We start from the raw sequence: 14,897 nt of genomic DNA on the forward strand, positions 1-14,897 counted from the left end.
TGCCCGGAGCGCAGAAGGAAGGAGGGAGGAGAGGGGGCGAGCAGCCAATAGGAAGGCGGAGAGCAGCTCGGCTCTTTATAACTCTGTGCCACAGAGGCTGAGCGATGCCATTAGAAAGTTTCTGCAGCTGGAAGAGTTTCAGTGGACTATATGCTCAGCAACACCTCAGCGCGTTCTTGGAGTGCACACACTGCTGTTCCTTGCGCGAAACCTCCTCGCTAATCAATCCAGCAGGAGGAGTAGGGGGGAGGATTTATTTTCTTCTTCTTTTTTTTTTGATCTTCTTTTTTGTTGTTTTTAACAATTTCGGAGCGCCTCCTTCATCATGAGCGCCGGACAGAGCTACGAGAAGAAGATCGCCAGTATTCTGACGGATCTCCCCGGATCTATGGGCTGCCACCCGAGCTCCAAGGACTCCCCGACTCTCCCAGAGTCCTCGGTGACGGACATGGGCTACTACAGCGGACAGACGGCCCACGGCCACCACGAGTATTACCAGAGCCAGCCGTACGGACAGCCCATGAACTCTTACCACCATCAGTTCAGTTTGAACGGGATGGGAGCGGCGGGAGCGTACGCGACCAAATCCGAGTATCCCTACACGAACAGCTACAGACAGTACGGACATTACAACAGAGATCACCTGCAGGCCTCGCCGCCCGGCTCAGGTAAATGAGAACACGACAGTGTCCCCCCTCCCCCTCCGGGGGTTTTGAATTCATTTAGGCTTAAAAAGATTTTTTATTCCAAATATCCTCAGAGATTTTGGAGACCGTTTCCCTCCTAGAATTTTGGTAAATAAATAAGACAAAATTTTATTCGAAGTTGGAAAATATATTCGAACTGTTTGATTACGAATTAAATGAAATGAATGTGTATAATGTAGTTCTAAATAGATGAAAGTGTTTGATTAGGCCACGCTATAAAAGCCATTTAATAGGAGCTGTAAAAAAAAGAGGCGAAATTAAAAATGGACGTCATTGTACTGCGCTGTTTTGCTCAGTTGAAAATTATGTTTTATGGAATTTTACTCACAGTTTTAGATTTGGTTTTAGTACTTATATATATATTTTTTTTTTCTTTTTGAATTTTATTTTGCCAAACGTTATTAAATTTAATGAATATCAAATTTATATTTTTCATTTTATATTAGAGTATGACTCTGACTAAAAACAAACAAACAAAAAAACCTCTTACATTTAAAATCGCTTTGCACAGAGGTTAGGCTTAATTTACTGTTCCCGTTCATCTTCTTTCCTCTTTCTTTCTTTATTATTTTTTTTGACTCGTCAGTTATGATGTGCGAAACGTTTGATTCATTCGGTCTTTTTTTTCTTTTCTTTTCTTTCCTGTAAATTTACAGTCAAAGAAGAACCAGAACCGGAGGTCCGCATGGTGAACGGAAAGCCCAAAAAGATCCGCAAGCCGAGGACGATCTACTCCAGCTACCAGCTGGCCGCCCTGCAGAGGCGCTTCCAGAAGGCGCAGTACCTCGCCCTGCCCGAGAGAGCGGAGCTGGCGGCCCAGCTCGGCCTCACTCAGACTCAGGTGAGCTGCGGCTGACTGACTGGTCCTGATTTAGAACTTTTTCAAGGAAAACTTCCCCCACATGGACAAAAATTGAATAAAACATATTTAGATGAATAAAACATATTTAGATAAAAAAAAAACAACAAACAAACACACACACACACACACACACACACACACACGCACACACACACCCACACACACTCACTCACAAAAAAACCTTAAAATGATGTTTTTAACAGTTTTATTTTCTAGCACTATTAACGCATCAAATGTTTTATTTTATTTTATTTTTTTTAATTTAGATCAGTAATTAACACCCGTTGTTTTGTTTTTTTTCGTGTTTTTTTTTTCGTTTTTTTTTCTTGTCTCAGGTCAAGATCTGGTTCCAGAACCGGAGATCCAAGTTCAAGAAGCTGTACAAAAACGGCGAGGTTCCCCTGGAGCACAGTCCCAACGCCAGCGACTCCATGGCCTGTAACTCCCCGCCTTCCCCCGCCGTCTGGGACGGCAGCAGCACCCCTCAGAGCACGCCGATCAGCCGGCCTCAGGTGCCGCAGCCGGCGCACAGCTCGTCGCCGCCCTACCTGGAGGATTATACCAACCACTGGTACCAGCAGGGATCGCACCTACAGCATCCGGGCACCGTGCACCACCCGGTGCCGCAGCAGAGCGTGGGAGCCGTTTACTAAGTCGGACTCGGGCGCCAGACCCACGTCGTGTTTTACGAGTTCTCCCCACAGTGACTCTGCAGAGCGAACTCTAATGGAGCCAGAGGAGGCCGGAAACCAGACACTGCTTTCTGTCTCTGGATGTCCGCAGAGAGTTTTCAGAGCTGGACTTCCAGATTTTTATTTTTTAAAAGCACATAAGGGATTTCTAATCACTTCTGGCAGCATATTTAAGGGACATCTGGCGTATTTTATTTTTAAATTATTTATCACCTCTATCGTATAATCCTTTTGTAAATGATATGCAAAGTGTCTTTTTTTTTTCGTCCCCAAAAACAAGTAGCCGAAACACAAACTAAATCACAAAACTGTGCTGCAACCAATCATGCATGTTGGTTTGTGGAGAACTTTGACAATAGAAAGAAAAAAAAGAACTCAGGACATATTTATAAGGATTTGTACAAAAAAATGCTGAAGGTTGTAAATAAATGTTTTTATATAAATATATATGCAGAACCACTATGATCATATTTGAACAAGAAAGAGCACTGTGGTGCTGTTAGTCCGTTTTTATATTCATGTAATGAGTCAAACTGTTGCCTTCCTGTCTGATGAATAAAGGTGTTAAATGCTCGCTGTGTCTCAAGCCCTTTTTAAAGAAACCTACACATTTAAAGGCTCGGCTGGAGGAGTCGAGACACCGTTTTAAAGAGCGCAATAGAAGCAAAGTTTGTCCGGGAAAAAAAAAAAAGGAAAGTGGTTTGGGGATTCAAAGACGTCTGTAGGAACGTAAATGTGATACACTGGGACGTGAAAATACGTCTGTTGTCGTCTAATTGTGGTGGCAATGGTTATTATCGTTGATTGACATTGAAGCCTGGCCCACAGTGTCCTTGTTTAGGCAGAATTTCAAATGGATCCGTGGACTATTTGTGGGTATGAAGAAAAGATAAGCCAATCTGAAAAACACACCAACAAGATGCCCAGTATTTGGAGCATGTGATTATGTATAAGGATAAAAAAAAAGAAAAAAGAAAAAAAAAGAAAAAAAATCCCTTAAACCCCGTGGAAGTTCTACTGAAGAAAAACCCAAAGACTAAATGCAGATATTTATTGTGTAGCTTTTTAAATTTGTCCCCAAATCTGAATAATGTCCCCTATCTATAATAATAATAATAATAATAATAATAATAATAATAATAATAATAATAATAATAATAATAATAATAATAATAATAATAATAATTAATAATAATAATAATGTATTTTTTTCAGTACTATAGCTGCAGACATGCCGGAGTCAGTGGATTTAATTGCTATTCTGTTGCCTGATCCGAGGGCACGTTGGCAAGGAGACGGCGAGACGTCATAGACGCACGCGCACCTCTGAGTGTATTGAATGTGAATAAACAGTACAACTACGTGCTTAATTAAACTATTTTGACTGGAAACACTACCTTTAAACAAATACTCAAGGTAAAATATTTTGTTTATATCTTTATTTCTACAGGAAGAGGAAATCTTTACAGATTAAAAAAAAGGCCGTACGACCGGAAGTAGGGGAGGTTTCTCATGTTATAATTGGGACGTGGGACGCTGCGAAGCTCGGTAAGAAAACCTTTGATGTTGCCGAGTTCTTTAGACTCCGTGTCACACTGAAAAAGAAAAAGACAACAAAACAGCTGCGCTTCTTTAAACTCCTGTCGTTATTAATGTGAGCTATAAGCTGGTTGATGTTCCCAACGCTGAAAATAGAGATGATGGAGAAACTGCTGACTGTGAGTTCGTCCACATGGACCACCAGTGCGCCATTACACACGGAGAGAAAATGCACCCACGGTGTTTTTTTTTTTTTTTGTTTTTTTTTGCCCGTTTTCTTTTTTCTTTAATGAATCGTTTCTGCTGCTTTTAGTAGCTGCAGTGGTATGCGCTCACCCGTGGAGGTGTTGCTGTTAGGCTCTCCACCAGGGTCGTGTCTGTCACAACCCACTCCGTATCCTGGTGGTCTTTTTAACGGCTGTCCTTTTCTTAATTAATCCCAAAACGTGTGTTCAAAATGAGACCGTTTTGCTCCACGGGTTCCGTCCAGACCGTAAAACCAGTTTAATTTGATCAACCCTGACAAGTTGAATTTTTTTTTCTACTTTTCGACCTCATTTGACTTTAATATTCATATTTAAATCTATTATAGCTACATATAGACATCATTATGCATCAGATGACACTTCAGCCAGCAGCATTTACAAATCTACCGCCATCTTTATATTTACTTTCAATTTTGTTTCCCCTTAAACCACTTTTAAACATCAATGGAGATTACCTTTCAGTCTCCAACATCCTTATTTTGACTTTCACCTTTCAACATAATTTTTTTTTTTTTTGCTTTGTTTTCTGTTTGTATTTGACAATAATTTTCTAGATGGGGCAGAACACTTTTAACTTTCCCTGAGTTTTTAATAACCTAAAACTATGACACCTAATATGACCTGAGTGTTAATCCAGCACTGTTCCTGAAGTGGCCTGCTTTTACAGGCAGCACCAGTGATAACTGTTATTACTGCTAATACTGCCAAGGCTTTGAATTATGACGCTATTTACAATTAATTCCGAAATGTGTTCATAGCTGTCAGTCATGTCAAACTTCAAAAGATAATAAACCTGCAAAGGTTTTAACAGCTTCATAAAAAAGCCTTTAAAGAGGTTTAATCAGCAGCTAAAATGGTGACAAGTGTGACTCAGTGAAAGTCTTCACAGCCTTAAATAAAATATCAAAGTGTTTAAACCTCTCAGAACATCTCTGTAATACTTGAATATAACTTTTCATATCTCTGTTCTATCTATAAAGAAGAAGAAGAAGAAAAGAAACGTCTCTAAATGTCCTGTTGCCACTTTTGTTAAGTTTTTTGTCCCTTCTGACTTGTCATTTTCTTGGCACCACACTTCCAGCACATCTTTTTTCTTTTTTTTGTGCACATTACGCTACAAACAGCTTAACGTTTCAGAACTCCTTAATCCCATCCCTCTGGTGTCCCCTTCTTATTTTATACCCACTGAACTCAACACCAGTTGTCTATGGCGTCAGTCAGCATGTAAATGTACCCAGTGCTGATTTGACAAAAGCGGCATGATTACTATTGCCTTTTGATATCAATGAAATCTCATCACAGAGTACATATGATCCCCCCTGGTGGCTCCCTCAGTGTGTGTGGGCCTCCCGGACTGCGCGCCGTCAGGGGAGACATTTGGGCCGAGAACAAACATGAATTCGCCAACAAGTGGGACGGGGGCCGTCAGGCGTGTCCGTTTGTGTCATCTCTGAACAGTTCAAGTGTGACAGCAGTGGAGGGTGTGTGACTGTGGCTGGGGAAGAGCTGAACTTGAGTGTGACCCTGGACATTTGGGTAAAATTACCAAGGATTATTACCATGTTTCCTTCTATAGAAATAATGGAAAAAAAATTCACCTCGTAAGAGACATTTACATAAAGACTTATGCTGTCAATTAAATAACCCAACGACATGAAGAGGGTTGTCCAATGTCTCCAGTGTCCAGTGGGCTACAACATTATAATATGTTTTTTTTCCATGGCTTAATTAAATATAAGTATATTTATATTAGTAAATATAAATATAAGTATCATTTCGAACCTTAGATTGCCGTGAAACAGAAACGTCCAGGAACATGTGGCGTTTTGGAGGGCCACAAATAAGGCCCTGTCCCCGTGACCCCTGTCCGCTGTCGACATGGTGGTGTCAGAGCTCGTCTCTCGAGTGCATCTGTGCGGGTTGAGGTAGAGGTCGGCGGCTACGGAAAGACTCCCAGCAGCTGTCCAGGGCCGGGCTCGTCCTCAGCCGCATTAGCGTCACTCAGGCTGGTCATTTCGCTGTAAACCTGGGAGAAGTGAAGGGAGGAAGGCCCCGTGGACAGCTGTGGAGTCCTGAACCTTGGCTGACCTCTGTTTTCGGCCAACGCAGGGCAAGTCCAGGCTGGAGAAGAAGAGAAGGCGCAGCATGCACCATTAGCGTGTTTTTGATGCCTCGCTTGCTTATAGGTCACACTTGTGTAAAAGCCTTCGTTCCCCCTCCAGTGTGTTTGTGCAGCATGGCCCCCAAACCAGAAAGTCACGGCCTATTTTATGAAACCACACATTCACTTCTCTTCCTGCGGGGAAGCTGCTTACAATTACCCTACATGTCAGATCCTTCAAGTTAATAACAATAATCACCCTGGAGACCTGCTTTGCCATTCACCCATTCACAGCAGCAGAGATTTAATAACAAGCTATTTTCCCTCCTATTGCTATCCTGCAATTAAAAGCCATCAGACGGCTGATATCTGATAACCCAGAGCATCCACATCATTGATACAGTCAGAGCTGCCTTTATCAGGAGCCTTCAGCCGTCAGCCCAGCCTTCCATCCGCTCCTCACAGCTTGTCTATTACACGGGGAAGGCCTTTTCACTTTTGCTTACGTGATAATTGGTCCCCCTCCGTTTGAAAGCTCCCACTCTTCTCTGTCCAACTCCACAGAGCCATTATTCTAATCTAGAGATGTGAAATTGCCTATAATTTTCCCCAATGTCCCCCTCCGTCAGCCTGGTTCAGCGCACAAGCGGTGCTCTCCTCGTCTTCCCGCATGTTTATTAACAAGGCAACATAATGATGAGGAGCGAGGAGGTAAAACAGGGTGCACAAAGAAGGAGATGTTAATATGTCACAAAACTGGCGGTTATCAGAGGAAAAATCAGCTCGGAAAGGGGTTCAAAAACTCGGCGGCTCTGGCTTGCGCTTTGTTCTTCACGGAAACACGGCAGATGGCTGAAGAGCTCCCGGATGAGGACGCGCTCCTCGGGCGAGGTAAGAGCTGAATGAGTCAGTGTTCTGCTCAGAAAAGGCAGCGGCAGCCACTTAGAAATGTTCTTCTTCCTGGAACTTCACAGCTGAGTCCACTTAAAAAAAAAAAAGGGAACTAAAAGAAGATGTCAAATTGAAGTTGCATATTTTTATTGCATGAAGCAGAGAGACAGAAGGATAAATATGTTTGTGCTTAGAGTGGATGGAAATTTGCACTATATATATATATATATATATATATATATATATATATATATATATATATATATATATATATATATATATATATATATATATATATATATATATATATATATATATATATATATATATATATATATATATATATATATATAGTTTATAGTTTGACCTCCAGTGATAGTTACATTCCAACAGAAATATCTCTCATGTTTGGATTAGAATTTATTTTAAGACCAGGCAATAATTTTGTGTCGTCCAGCTTAGGTGCTGTGAAATAAGTGAATACATAAATTCAGTCACGCTGTCAAAGGACTGAATGATTAGGTGTGGAGAAAGTCTCTGTTGTATCTCATATCCAGCTAGAACTAGATAAGTGACATCTCTAAAGTCAAAACTGCTAAACTGAAAAACAAACGGTTTAATCAGTAAATTTGGTGTATAAGTCTGCATGCCTTATTTCAGTCATTTTTTATGAGCAAAATTTGCCTATTTAACAGGTAGAAAACTCTACTAGGTAACAGAAAGCAGAGGCTATTCTTATATTAACCATCAAAAATATTCAAATTGCAATCTATAATAGTTTGTACATTTTATGTTTTGTAATGTTTAGATTCTAAAAATGTTATCAGCTTTGCTGTTTACAACTCCTAGCTAAACCCTTTGGTTAGAATTCAACTGAAGATGTTGGTTCAGTCAGTCGTTTTATTTGTTGTATTTGGTGTCCAGCAAAAAAAAAAACAAAACAAAACAAAAAAAGTTTATATGGGTTAAATGAATAATTCACAACAGCTAAGAGTCAACAACTTTCAGAAGACTTTATGGCTGAGAGAGTTTGGAACATTAATTTAAGTTTGTAGACTGGTTTAGCGACAATGTTAGTTTCAAAGTGTAACTTGCTAGCCAGCTTAGCTTCTCAATCCTGAAGTTGTGTTGAAAAGCTTAGCAACCACAGCTGCTCTGCACACTATAACTCCTGCTCTGGGTGTAGTTGCTCAGCTTGCTAGCAGGTTCTTCTGCAAGTTCTTCTGTAGAATTAACGAATGCAGAAATCTTCTTCACTGGAAGTCTTTGATACTTGTAAGTACAGAAATTCACTCACAAGACAACTCAGACTAAACAATCAGGTTTCCATTCTCTGCTGTAGCCTGTAGCACAAAAGTCAAATCAGAATGTCAATTAGCTGACAGAACCAACATGTTTCCAGTATTATCCAGTGAAAGCTGTTAATGTTGTTCTATTTTCAACATTAAACTTTCAAACAGACATGCGGCATGAGCGATAAAATCAAATGTTTTATAAAATCCATGATGATTAAAGCTCTAAAGTCTTCATCAGATCTCTGGCGATCATTGCCTGACATCTGTCCGAAGAAAAGGCTGACATGGCACCTTGTTTACTAAAAATAGAAAGTGTTTTAAATTTTTCAGAGTTTTCTGCTTTTCTCTTCTGTTTTTTTTTAACCTTGGAGGTCAAATGAGTTGAGAAAAAATGAGCCTAATTAGCTAGAATTTGTATTAGTTGAGTAATTTTACTCCTTCATTTCCGTGTGTTTTAGCTCTGAAATCAAAAATACTTGCTAAAATATCTACACAAACTAACTGGCACGCAGATTTTATTGGTTAAATTCTAACAGTTTGTTTTAACAGTGCCAGAATCGAAGCCAGTGAACTCCCGAGCAGTTACTACTAATATTAGGGTAAACATCTTGGGGAAAACTGCATGCATAGTTTGTTATTCCTCTAATCCCTGTATGTGACATCAGACAAATTGCTCCTAATGTTTGCCAGACAGCCCGAAATGTTCGGGGTGATGAATGAAAAACATAAAAAGAAAGTCACTGGATGGCTCTTTAACGCACTTTTCAGCTTCATTAATCAGAAATCAGCTCTCCATTTAATCAAGAGCACCAGCGAAGACATAAATACCCCAGTCTGAGCCTGATTAAACTGTATGCAAGCAGCCAGAATTGGCAAATCAGTGCGCAGGATGCTGAAGGGATAGCCTACTCGTTTGTCACTGTATTATGACAGAGGTGATTTTGTTGTTTGAGCTGACTGCTCAACATGCGCTCTTCTCCTCTCACGCTGAATGGAAAGAAAAATGCAGGCGTTTCTTTTCCGACGGAAGACGGAAAGGCTCAGATCCAGCTATTAAAAAACGTCGAGTTATCGCCGTTAGACAACAGTTTGGATGTGTTTGAACTATTTCAAGACTTTGGATTCGTGCGTAAAAAGCTGCACCAAACCTAAGCACCGCGCAGAGAGTCTGCGCCGTGGATTTCACTTTGAAACGAAGGAAGATTGGCAAAGATAAGAGTCAATGCGTCGATGGAACATCTCCATAAAAATAAAAAAATAAAATAAAAAATAAAGCACGCATTCAAATGTTTTCCATTTGAAAGATGTTTCTGGGAGTGCAGCTCAGAGAGATAATCAGCTTCAGCAGCTGCCTGTAGATAAATATATCAGTAAATGAATCTGGAATAACTCAAACTGAAAGGTTCCGGGTGATTTTAAAACAACATAAAACTGTGAGACTCGTAAACCCGAACTCCTTCACAAATTATATCGGGATCAAGAAAGTAAAACCAGGTTGCACCGAAACGATTTAAAATCGTTTTTAGAAAACAGCGGCAAGGTGTTTAAAAGCAAACTGCACCCAGCAGAATATTCTTCCACACAAGAAGCTCTTTTTTCTTTCTTTCTTTTCTTTTCTTTTTTCACTTTGTTCTTTGTTGCTGAAATAAATCCACGCACACATATTTTCACGACAGTTCCTTTATGCAGTGTCTAGTTCAGCTTCAAACACAAACTCCACATTCTAAGGACGTGAGGCCGTGCAGGATGACGCTTGAAAACATATAGATGTACTTTTTTGCTGCGTGACTTTGAATTTCGCAGCAAAAAAAAAACCTGAAGTCAAATCGCACGCGCACGAGCAACCGCAAAGTTCATCCTCAGGACAAATGAGTTCAAGTCGCCTGTTCACTTCACATCAGCTGCGGCCTCTGCATGGCGTCCTGGTGAGGATGGTGGTGGTGGTTCGGGTACCAGTGGCCAAAGCTGTTCATGTAATTGTTCGGGTGCATCTGGGCTCCTTTGGTCGCCATGGAGACCTCCCAGAGCTGGGGTAAGGCCGGGGAGCAGGGGGAGATGGAGCTGGAGCTGTGGAGGTGCTCCCCCTCTGAGCCTCCGCCATGTTTCATGATCTTCTTGTACTTGGAGCGTTTATTCTGAAACCATATTTTCACCTAAAAAAAATGAAAAGAAGGATGAAAACAGTTATTATTATTTTTGGGAGGGAAAGAAAAAACTCAATTCATTTCTCCAGCAAGTCTCCAGCTTCAGAGTTACTTTTGTAAATCCCAGACGACTTTTTTATGAGGTAAACAAACATAATGGTTGAGTGACTCCAAACTTATTAAAACTGAGATCCCCTATTGTTGGTTGTTTTGTAAAGCCAGTGGTGCGTGAGAGTAACAGCTTCAGACCGAGATCGGGGGGATTAAGAAATAAAAACAAGCCCAAGGCTTTGGTGGCAGAGTGAGATGCAAATGATTATACACATTATGCTTGTTTTATTTCTAACAGTTAATGCGAAGAGGTGAATACTGCAGACGTTTAAACAGCCAAGCTCGAAAAAGAAAAGTACAGGAGGCGGCTCAGATACAAGAAAAAAAAAAAAAAAACCCAAACAAAACAAAACAAAACAAAACAAAACAAAACAAAAAATCGATCAACTTTTGTCTGTCTGTCTTTATTTCTCTTTTCTGTTAAAATCTGAACGCCAAATAAAAAGCGCAAGGACACCTGAAGATGATTAGTTGACACTTGCACCTGCTGTTTTATGGGAACACGCGAGAACCCAAGCGCATGCACGAGACTGGCACCCCAAACCAATTAAACCCTCCCAAATGCCCTTCCATAATAATAATAATAATAATAATAATAATAATAATAATAATAATAATAATAATAATAATAATAATAATAATAATAATAATAATAATAATAATAATAATAATAATAATAAAGTCAAGGAATAAACAAATAAATTTTTTGACTGACTAAATTTGGCATTTATTATTAATTTGGGGGATTTGCACGTGCGGAGGCCCGCGTGTCTAACAAAGGGAAAAGCAAGCAGTAAATTAAGCCCAGAAGATGAGAGCTGTATTAAAGGATCGAGGATCAGGTTTGTTCCGCGATCCCTCATAATACTGTTGAATAAAAAGGTTTCCCTTTCTTCAGTTAGCAGAGCTCAACATTATTGTTCAAAGCCACATGGCTGCACACGTCTGATCAGACAACACAGTGAAACAACTCGGCCGGCTCTGGCTGGAAAATGCCTATCACTGCAACCAACTGGATCCCTGGTAAGTCCAACTCCTGGCTAACTCATTGATATGTGGACGGAGATCAGCGGAGGAGTGGAGAACCCACCTGAGTCTGCGTGAGGCCCAGTTTGGCAGCCAGGTCGGCGCGCTCGGGCAGAGCCAGATACTGGGTCTGCTGGAAGCGCTGGTGCAGAGCCTGCAGCTGCAGGCTGGAGTAGATGGTCCGAGGCTTCCGCATCTTTTTCCCCTTGCCGTTCACCAGACGGACGTCCCTGCTCTCAGTCATGCCGGGTTTGTTGGGATCTAAAAGAGACCACAGGGGGAAAAAAAACAAGCAAAACAAAATAAAGATAATTAGTAATAAAACCCCAAAACAAAATAATAAAAATAAAAATATTAATAATAATGATAATAACAATAATAATAAAACAATGACATAGTTTTATTGGACACATTTTGAACTTTTGACTGACGGGCCTAATGTATGGCTGCGGGCTGGAGAGGTCCCAGGCGACCTGCAGCCATTTAATTCAAATATATATATATATATATATATATATATATATATATATATATATATATATATATATATATATATATATATATATATATATATATATATATATGTCGTAAATTATTAAGTCAAGGCGCCCCGAGTGCGCAGTTACACTTTAGCACAGATTTTTTATTTTATTTTTTGCAGTTTTTCTCTCATACCTGTCCTCTCTAATCTGCTGTGGTTCAGACCGCCGCTGTTGTGGCTGCTGTGCTGGTAGGATGACATGTAAGCGGACGGCGGGTGAGCGTTCACCGTGGCCGGGTAGGCGTATCCCAGCGGGGGGCCGTAGGACGCGCTGCCAGGAAAGGGACCTTCGTGCTGAGAATGTCCCGCAGCGTGGAGGCCGTGCACGGGGTAAATGTGTGAGAGTCCCGGGGAGTGCTGCTGGTGCGCCGGGTGTCCGTGGCCGAACTCCAGGAAGGCCGACTTGGAGGGATCGGAGCCGTTCACACTGTCGGGCATGAAACCCATAGACATCATTTAGCTAATGCGCGAGTCCATAAAGCTGCCGCTCTGAGGAGGAATTCATGAGTTTCTGTCAGAAAGCAAAGGAAAACCGGAGCAATTCCCCGCTTGAATCCAACGCGCCGCTCGAGAGGCAAACATCCACGCAGGACGGAGTCGCGCCGGGCATGTTTTTTTGACAGGTGTCTCTGGGAGGTGGAAGGAGATGAAAAGCGAAAGGTGTCCCGGGTTTAGGTCAGAAGAGGAGCTGACATGGTTCTTCAAACGGATCGTGCGTGCAGCGCCTCAAACGCGCAGCCTTCCATCGCAGAGCGCTCTGATTGGTCTGCAGCAGTCGGCTGTCACCGGAGCTGCACCATTAACTTCATTAATATGGGATCCAGCCAGGGAACACCTCCTCCCATCGATCAGCGGATACATGCATCAGTCCCGGGTGAAACACACAGAGCTCCGAGAGGACTGACGAACACACTGTTCAAGATCAATTGAATAAAACAAAAATAAAATTCGGCAAATTTTAAAGGGAAATTCACGTTCTCTCCTGGAAAAGTGAAATAACAAATTGACAATTAAATTTCCACAAAAAAATAAAAAATAAAATAATAATAATAATAATAATAATAATAATAATAATAATAATAATAATAATAATAATAATAATAATAATAATAAATACATTAATGTATTTAATCATGTTTTTAATTTTACTAAAAAAAATACTCTTCAAATTCTAAATAAAATATCATCTTTAGTCTACAGTATTTTATTTTCATTATCATGTTATTTGTGCAACCTAAAGGTTTAATGTCATAGTACAAAACATGGCCAGATAATATGGTACTCTGCTTTTGAGGAATATAAATATTTTTAACTAAAGCAAACTTGCGTCCCAAGGCGAGCAGACATCCAGCCGGAACTGGAAGCTCAGACCCATCACACCAACAGAGAACAGAAATGAGAGAACAGATTTATCAGGACACCGTCTGCTCTTTCTGCCGTGTGTGTATATATATATATATATATATATATATATATATATATATATATATATATATATATATATATATATATAGATATATTCAAATCTACAACTCAATTTATTCTTTATCAGTTATTTCACACGTTAATCTCCAGAACAAATCTATATTAGCTACAAATGTTTTCCTTAAAAAAAAACCCCAAAACAAAACAACAACAAAAAACATTTAAATTGAAGCAATTTTTGAATATTGTTCAGGAGGCTTTCACTATGCTTTTCTTCTTTTTACGTTACCAGTCCAGCATTAAATTCCACTAAATAATAGAATCCATAAAATTATGTCTACTTAATTCATTGCATCAGAGTAATTGAAACTGTTTATAGTTATTATAGTTAGTGTAAACACGCATTAGATCAGTATTTAGCCGTTTACAATGCATAATGTTTTTTGCAATAAAATGTATTTTTTGTGTAATTATTAAACATTATTTATTTGTTCAGTTTTCCTTCCAAAACATTTGCTTCAATAAACTCTTTCAATTTTACATTATTATCGCCTATTGCTAAATATTACAGATCTTTATTATGCAGTCATTTTGTTAGTGATTTTTTTTGTTGACGCTATCAGATGAATGTAAACAGGCAGAGAACATTAAATAATATGCAAATAAAGTTAATATTTTATGACTATTTGAAGCATTGCATGTCATTGTAATATATATATATATATATATATATATATATATATATATATATATATATAAAAATATATATATATATTAGATATATATATTTTAAATATATATATATATATATATATATATTTATATATATATATATATATATATATCTGTGCTATAGTGGCTAGCACAGATCCCTGTGGTACACCACTACTGACCATCAGTAAATCAGAAGCAGCAACATTCATTTGTACATACTGATGTTTCAAGTTCCAGTATTGCCTTGTTTCACTATTAATATGCTGAGTTTGCAGAAAGTCTTCTTCAAATCCATCATCAAGTCTTAGGACAGCAGGAACAGAACTATCCAAAAGTGCAAAGGCGTCTTGTTTTAATATAAGGAAAATGACCCGTATAACTCATTAGTTACTATCTCTATTTACAATTAGTAGAAGTAGGGAGGAAACTGCAGTGAAGAATGCCCCTGTGTCCACCTCCCAGCCTGGATTTATACTCTTTGGAGGGCTGAACAAATCCACAGGTGGAGAAAAATTCCCCCACAGCGCCTGGACGCACTTATTCGTGTCCCGGCTTATTCAGATACCTCCTCTACTCTAAAATA

The 14,897-nt window shown here is 39.6% G+C and overlaps 2 protein-coding genes across 2 annotated transcripts; one reads left to right on the forward strand and one right to left on the reverse strand.

Annotated features, from left to right (window-relative positions):
* Nucleotides 1-99: 99 nt before the first annotated feature.
* dlx3b (distal-less homeobox 3b) lies at nt 100-2,835 on the forward strand. The gene is made up of 3 exons (XM_044103573.1): nt 100-668; nt 1,364-1,548; nt 1,905-2,835. The coding sequence occupies exons 1-3, from the start codon at nt 326-328 to the stop codon at nt 2,220-2,222; spliced, it is 846 nt and encodes a 281-aa protein (XP_043959508.1). The 5' UTR covers nt 100-325; the 3' UTR covers nt 2,223-2,835.
* A 7,182-nt stretch (nt 2,836-10,017) lies between these two features.
* dlx4b (distal-less homeobox 4b) lies at nt 10,018-14,377 on the reverse strand. Its single transcript, XM_044103574.1, has 3 exons — nt 12,310-14,377; nt 11,699-11,895; nt 10,018-10,506 (listed from the first exon to the last, which is right to left on the reverse strand). Exons 1-3 carry the CDS (start codon nt 12,629-12,631, stop codon nt 10,246-10,248), a joined length of 780 nt encoding a protein of 259 aa, XP_043959509.1. The 5' UTR covers nt 12,632-14,377; the 3' UTR covers nt 10,018-10,245.
* Nucleotides 14,378-14,897: the final 520 nt, after the last annotated feature.

The sequence above is a fragment of the Gambusia affinis genome, linkage group LG20, assembly GCF_019740435.1.
Source record: "Gambusia affinis linkage group LG20, SWU_Gaff_1.0, whole genome shotgun sequence".
Lineage (NCBI taxonomy): Eukaryota > Metazoa > Chordata > Actinopteri > Cyprinodontiformes > Poeciliidae > Gambusia > Gambusia affinis.

Excerpts from the sequence above, each read along its gene's own strand:
- dlx3b (XM_044103573.1), top strand. The coding sequence starts at position 326 with ATGAGCGCCGGACAGAGCTACGAGAAGAAGATCGCCAGTATTCTGACG. Across the intron at positions 669-1,363 it reads GGCCTCGCCGCCCGGCTCAG|TCAAAGAAGAACCAGAACCG; the intron begins GTAAATGAGAAC and ends GTAAATTTACAG. Across the intron at positions 1,549-1,904 it reads TCGGCCTCACTCAGACTCAG|GTCAAGATCTGGTTCCAGAA; the intron begins GTGAGCTGCGGC and ends TTCTTGTCTCAG.
- dlx4b (XM_044103574.1), bottom strand. The coding sequence starts at position 12,631 with ATGATGTCTATGGGTTTCATGCCCGACAGTGTGAACGGCTCCGATCCC. Across the intron at positions 11,896-12,309 it reads CAGCAGATTAGAGAGGACAG|ATCCCAACAAACCCGGCATG; the intron begins GTATGAGAGAAA and ends GGTCTCTTTTAG. Across the intron at positions 10,507-11,698 it reads TGGGCCTCACGCAGACTCAG|GTGAAAATATGGTTTCAGAA; the intron begins GTGGGTTCTCCA and ends CATTTTTTTTAG.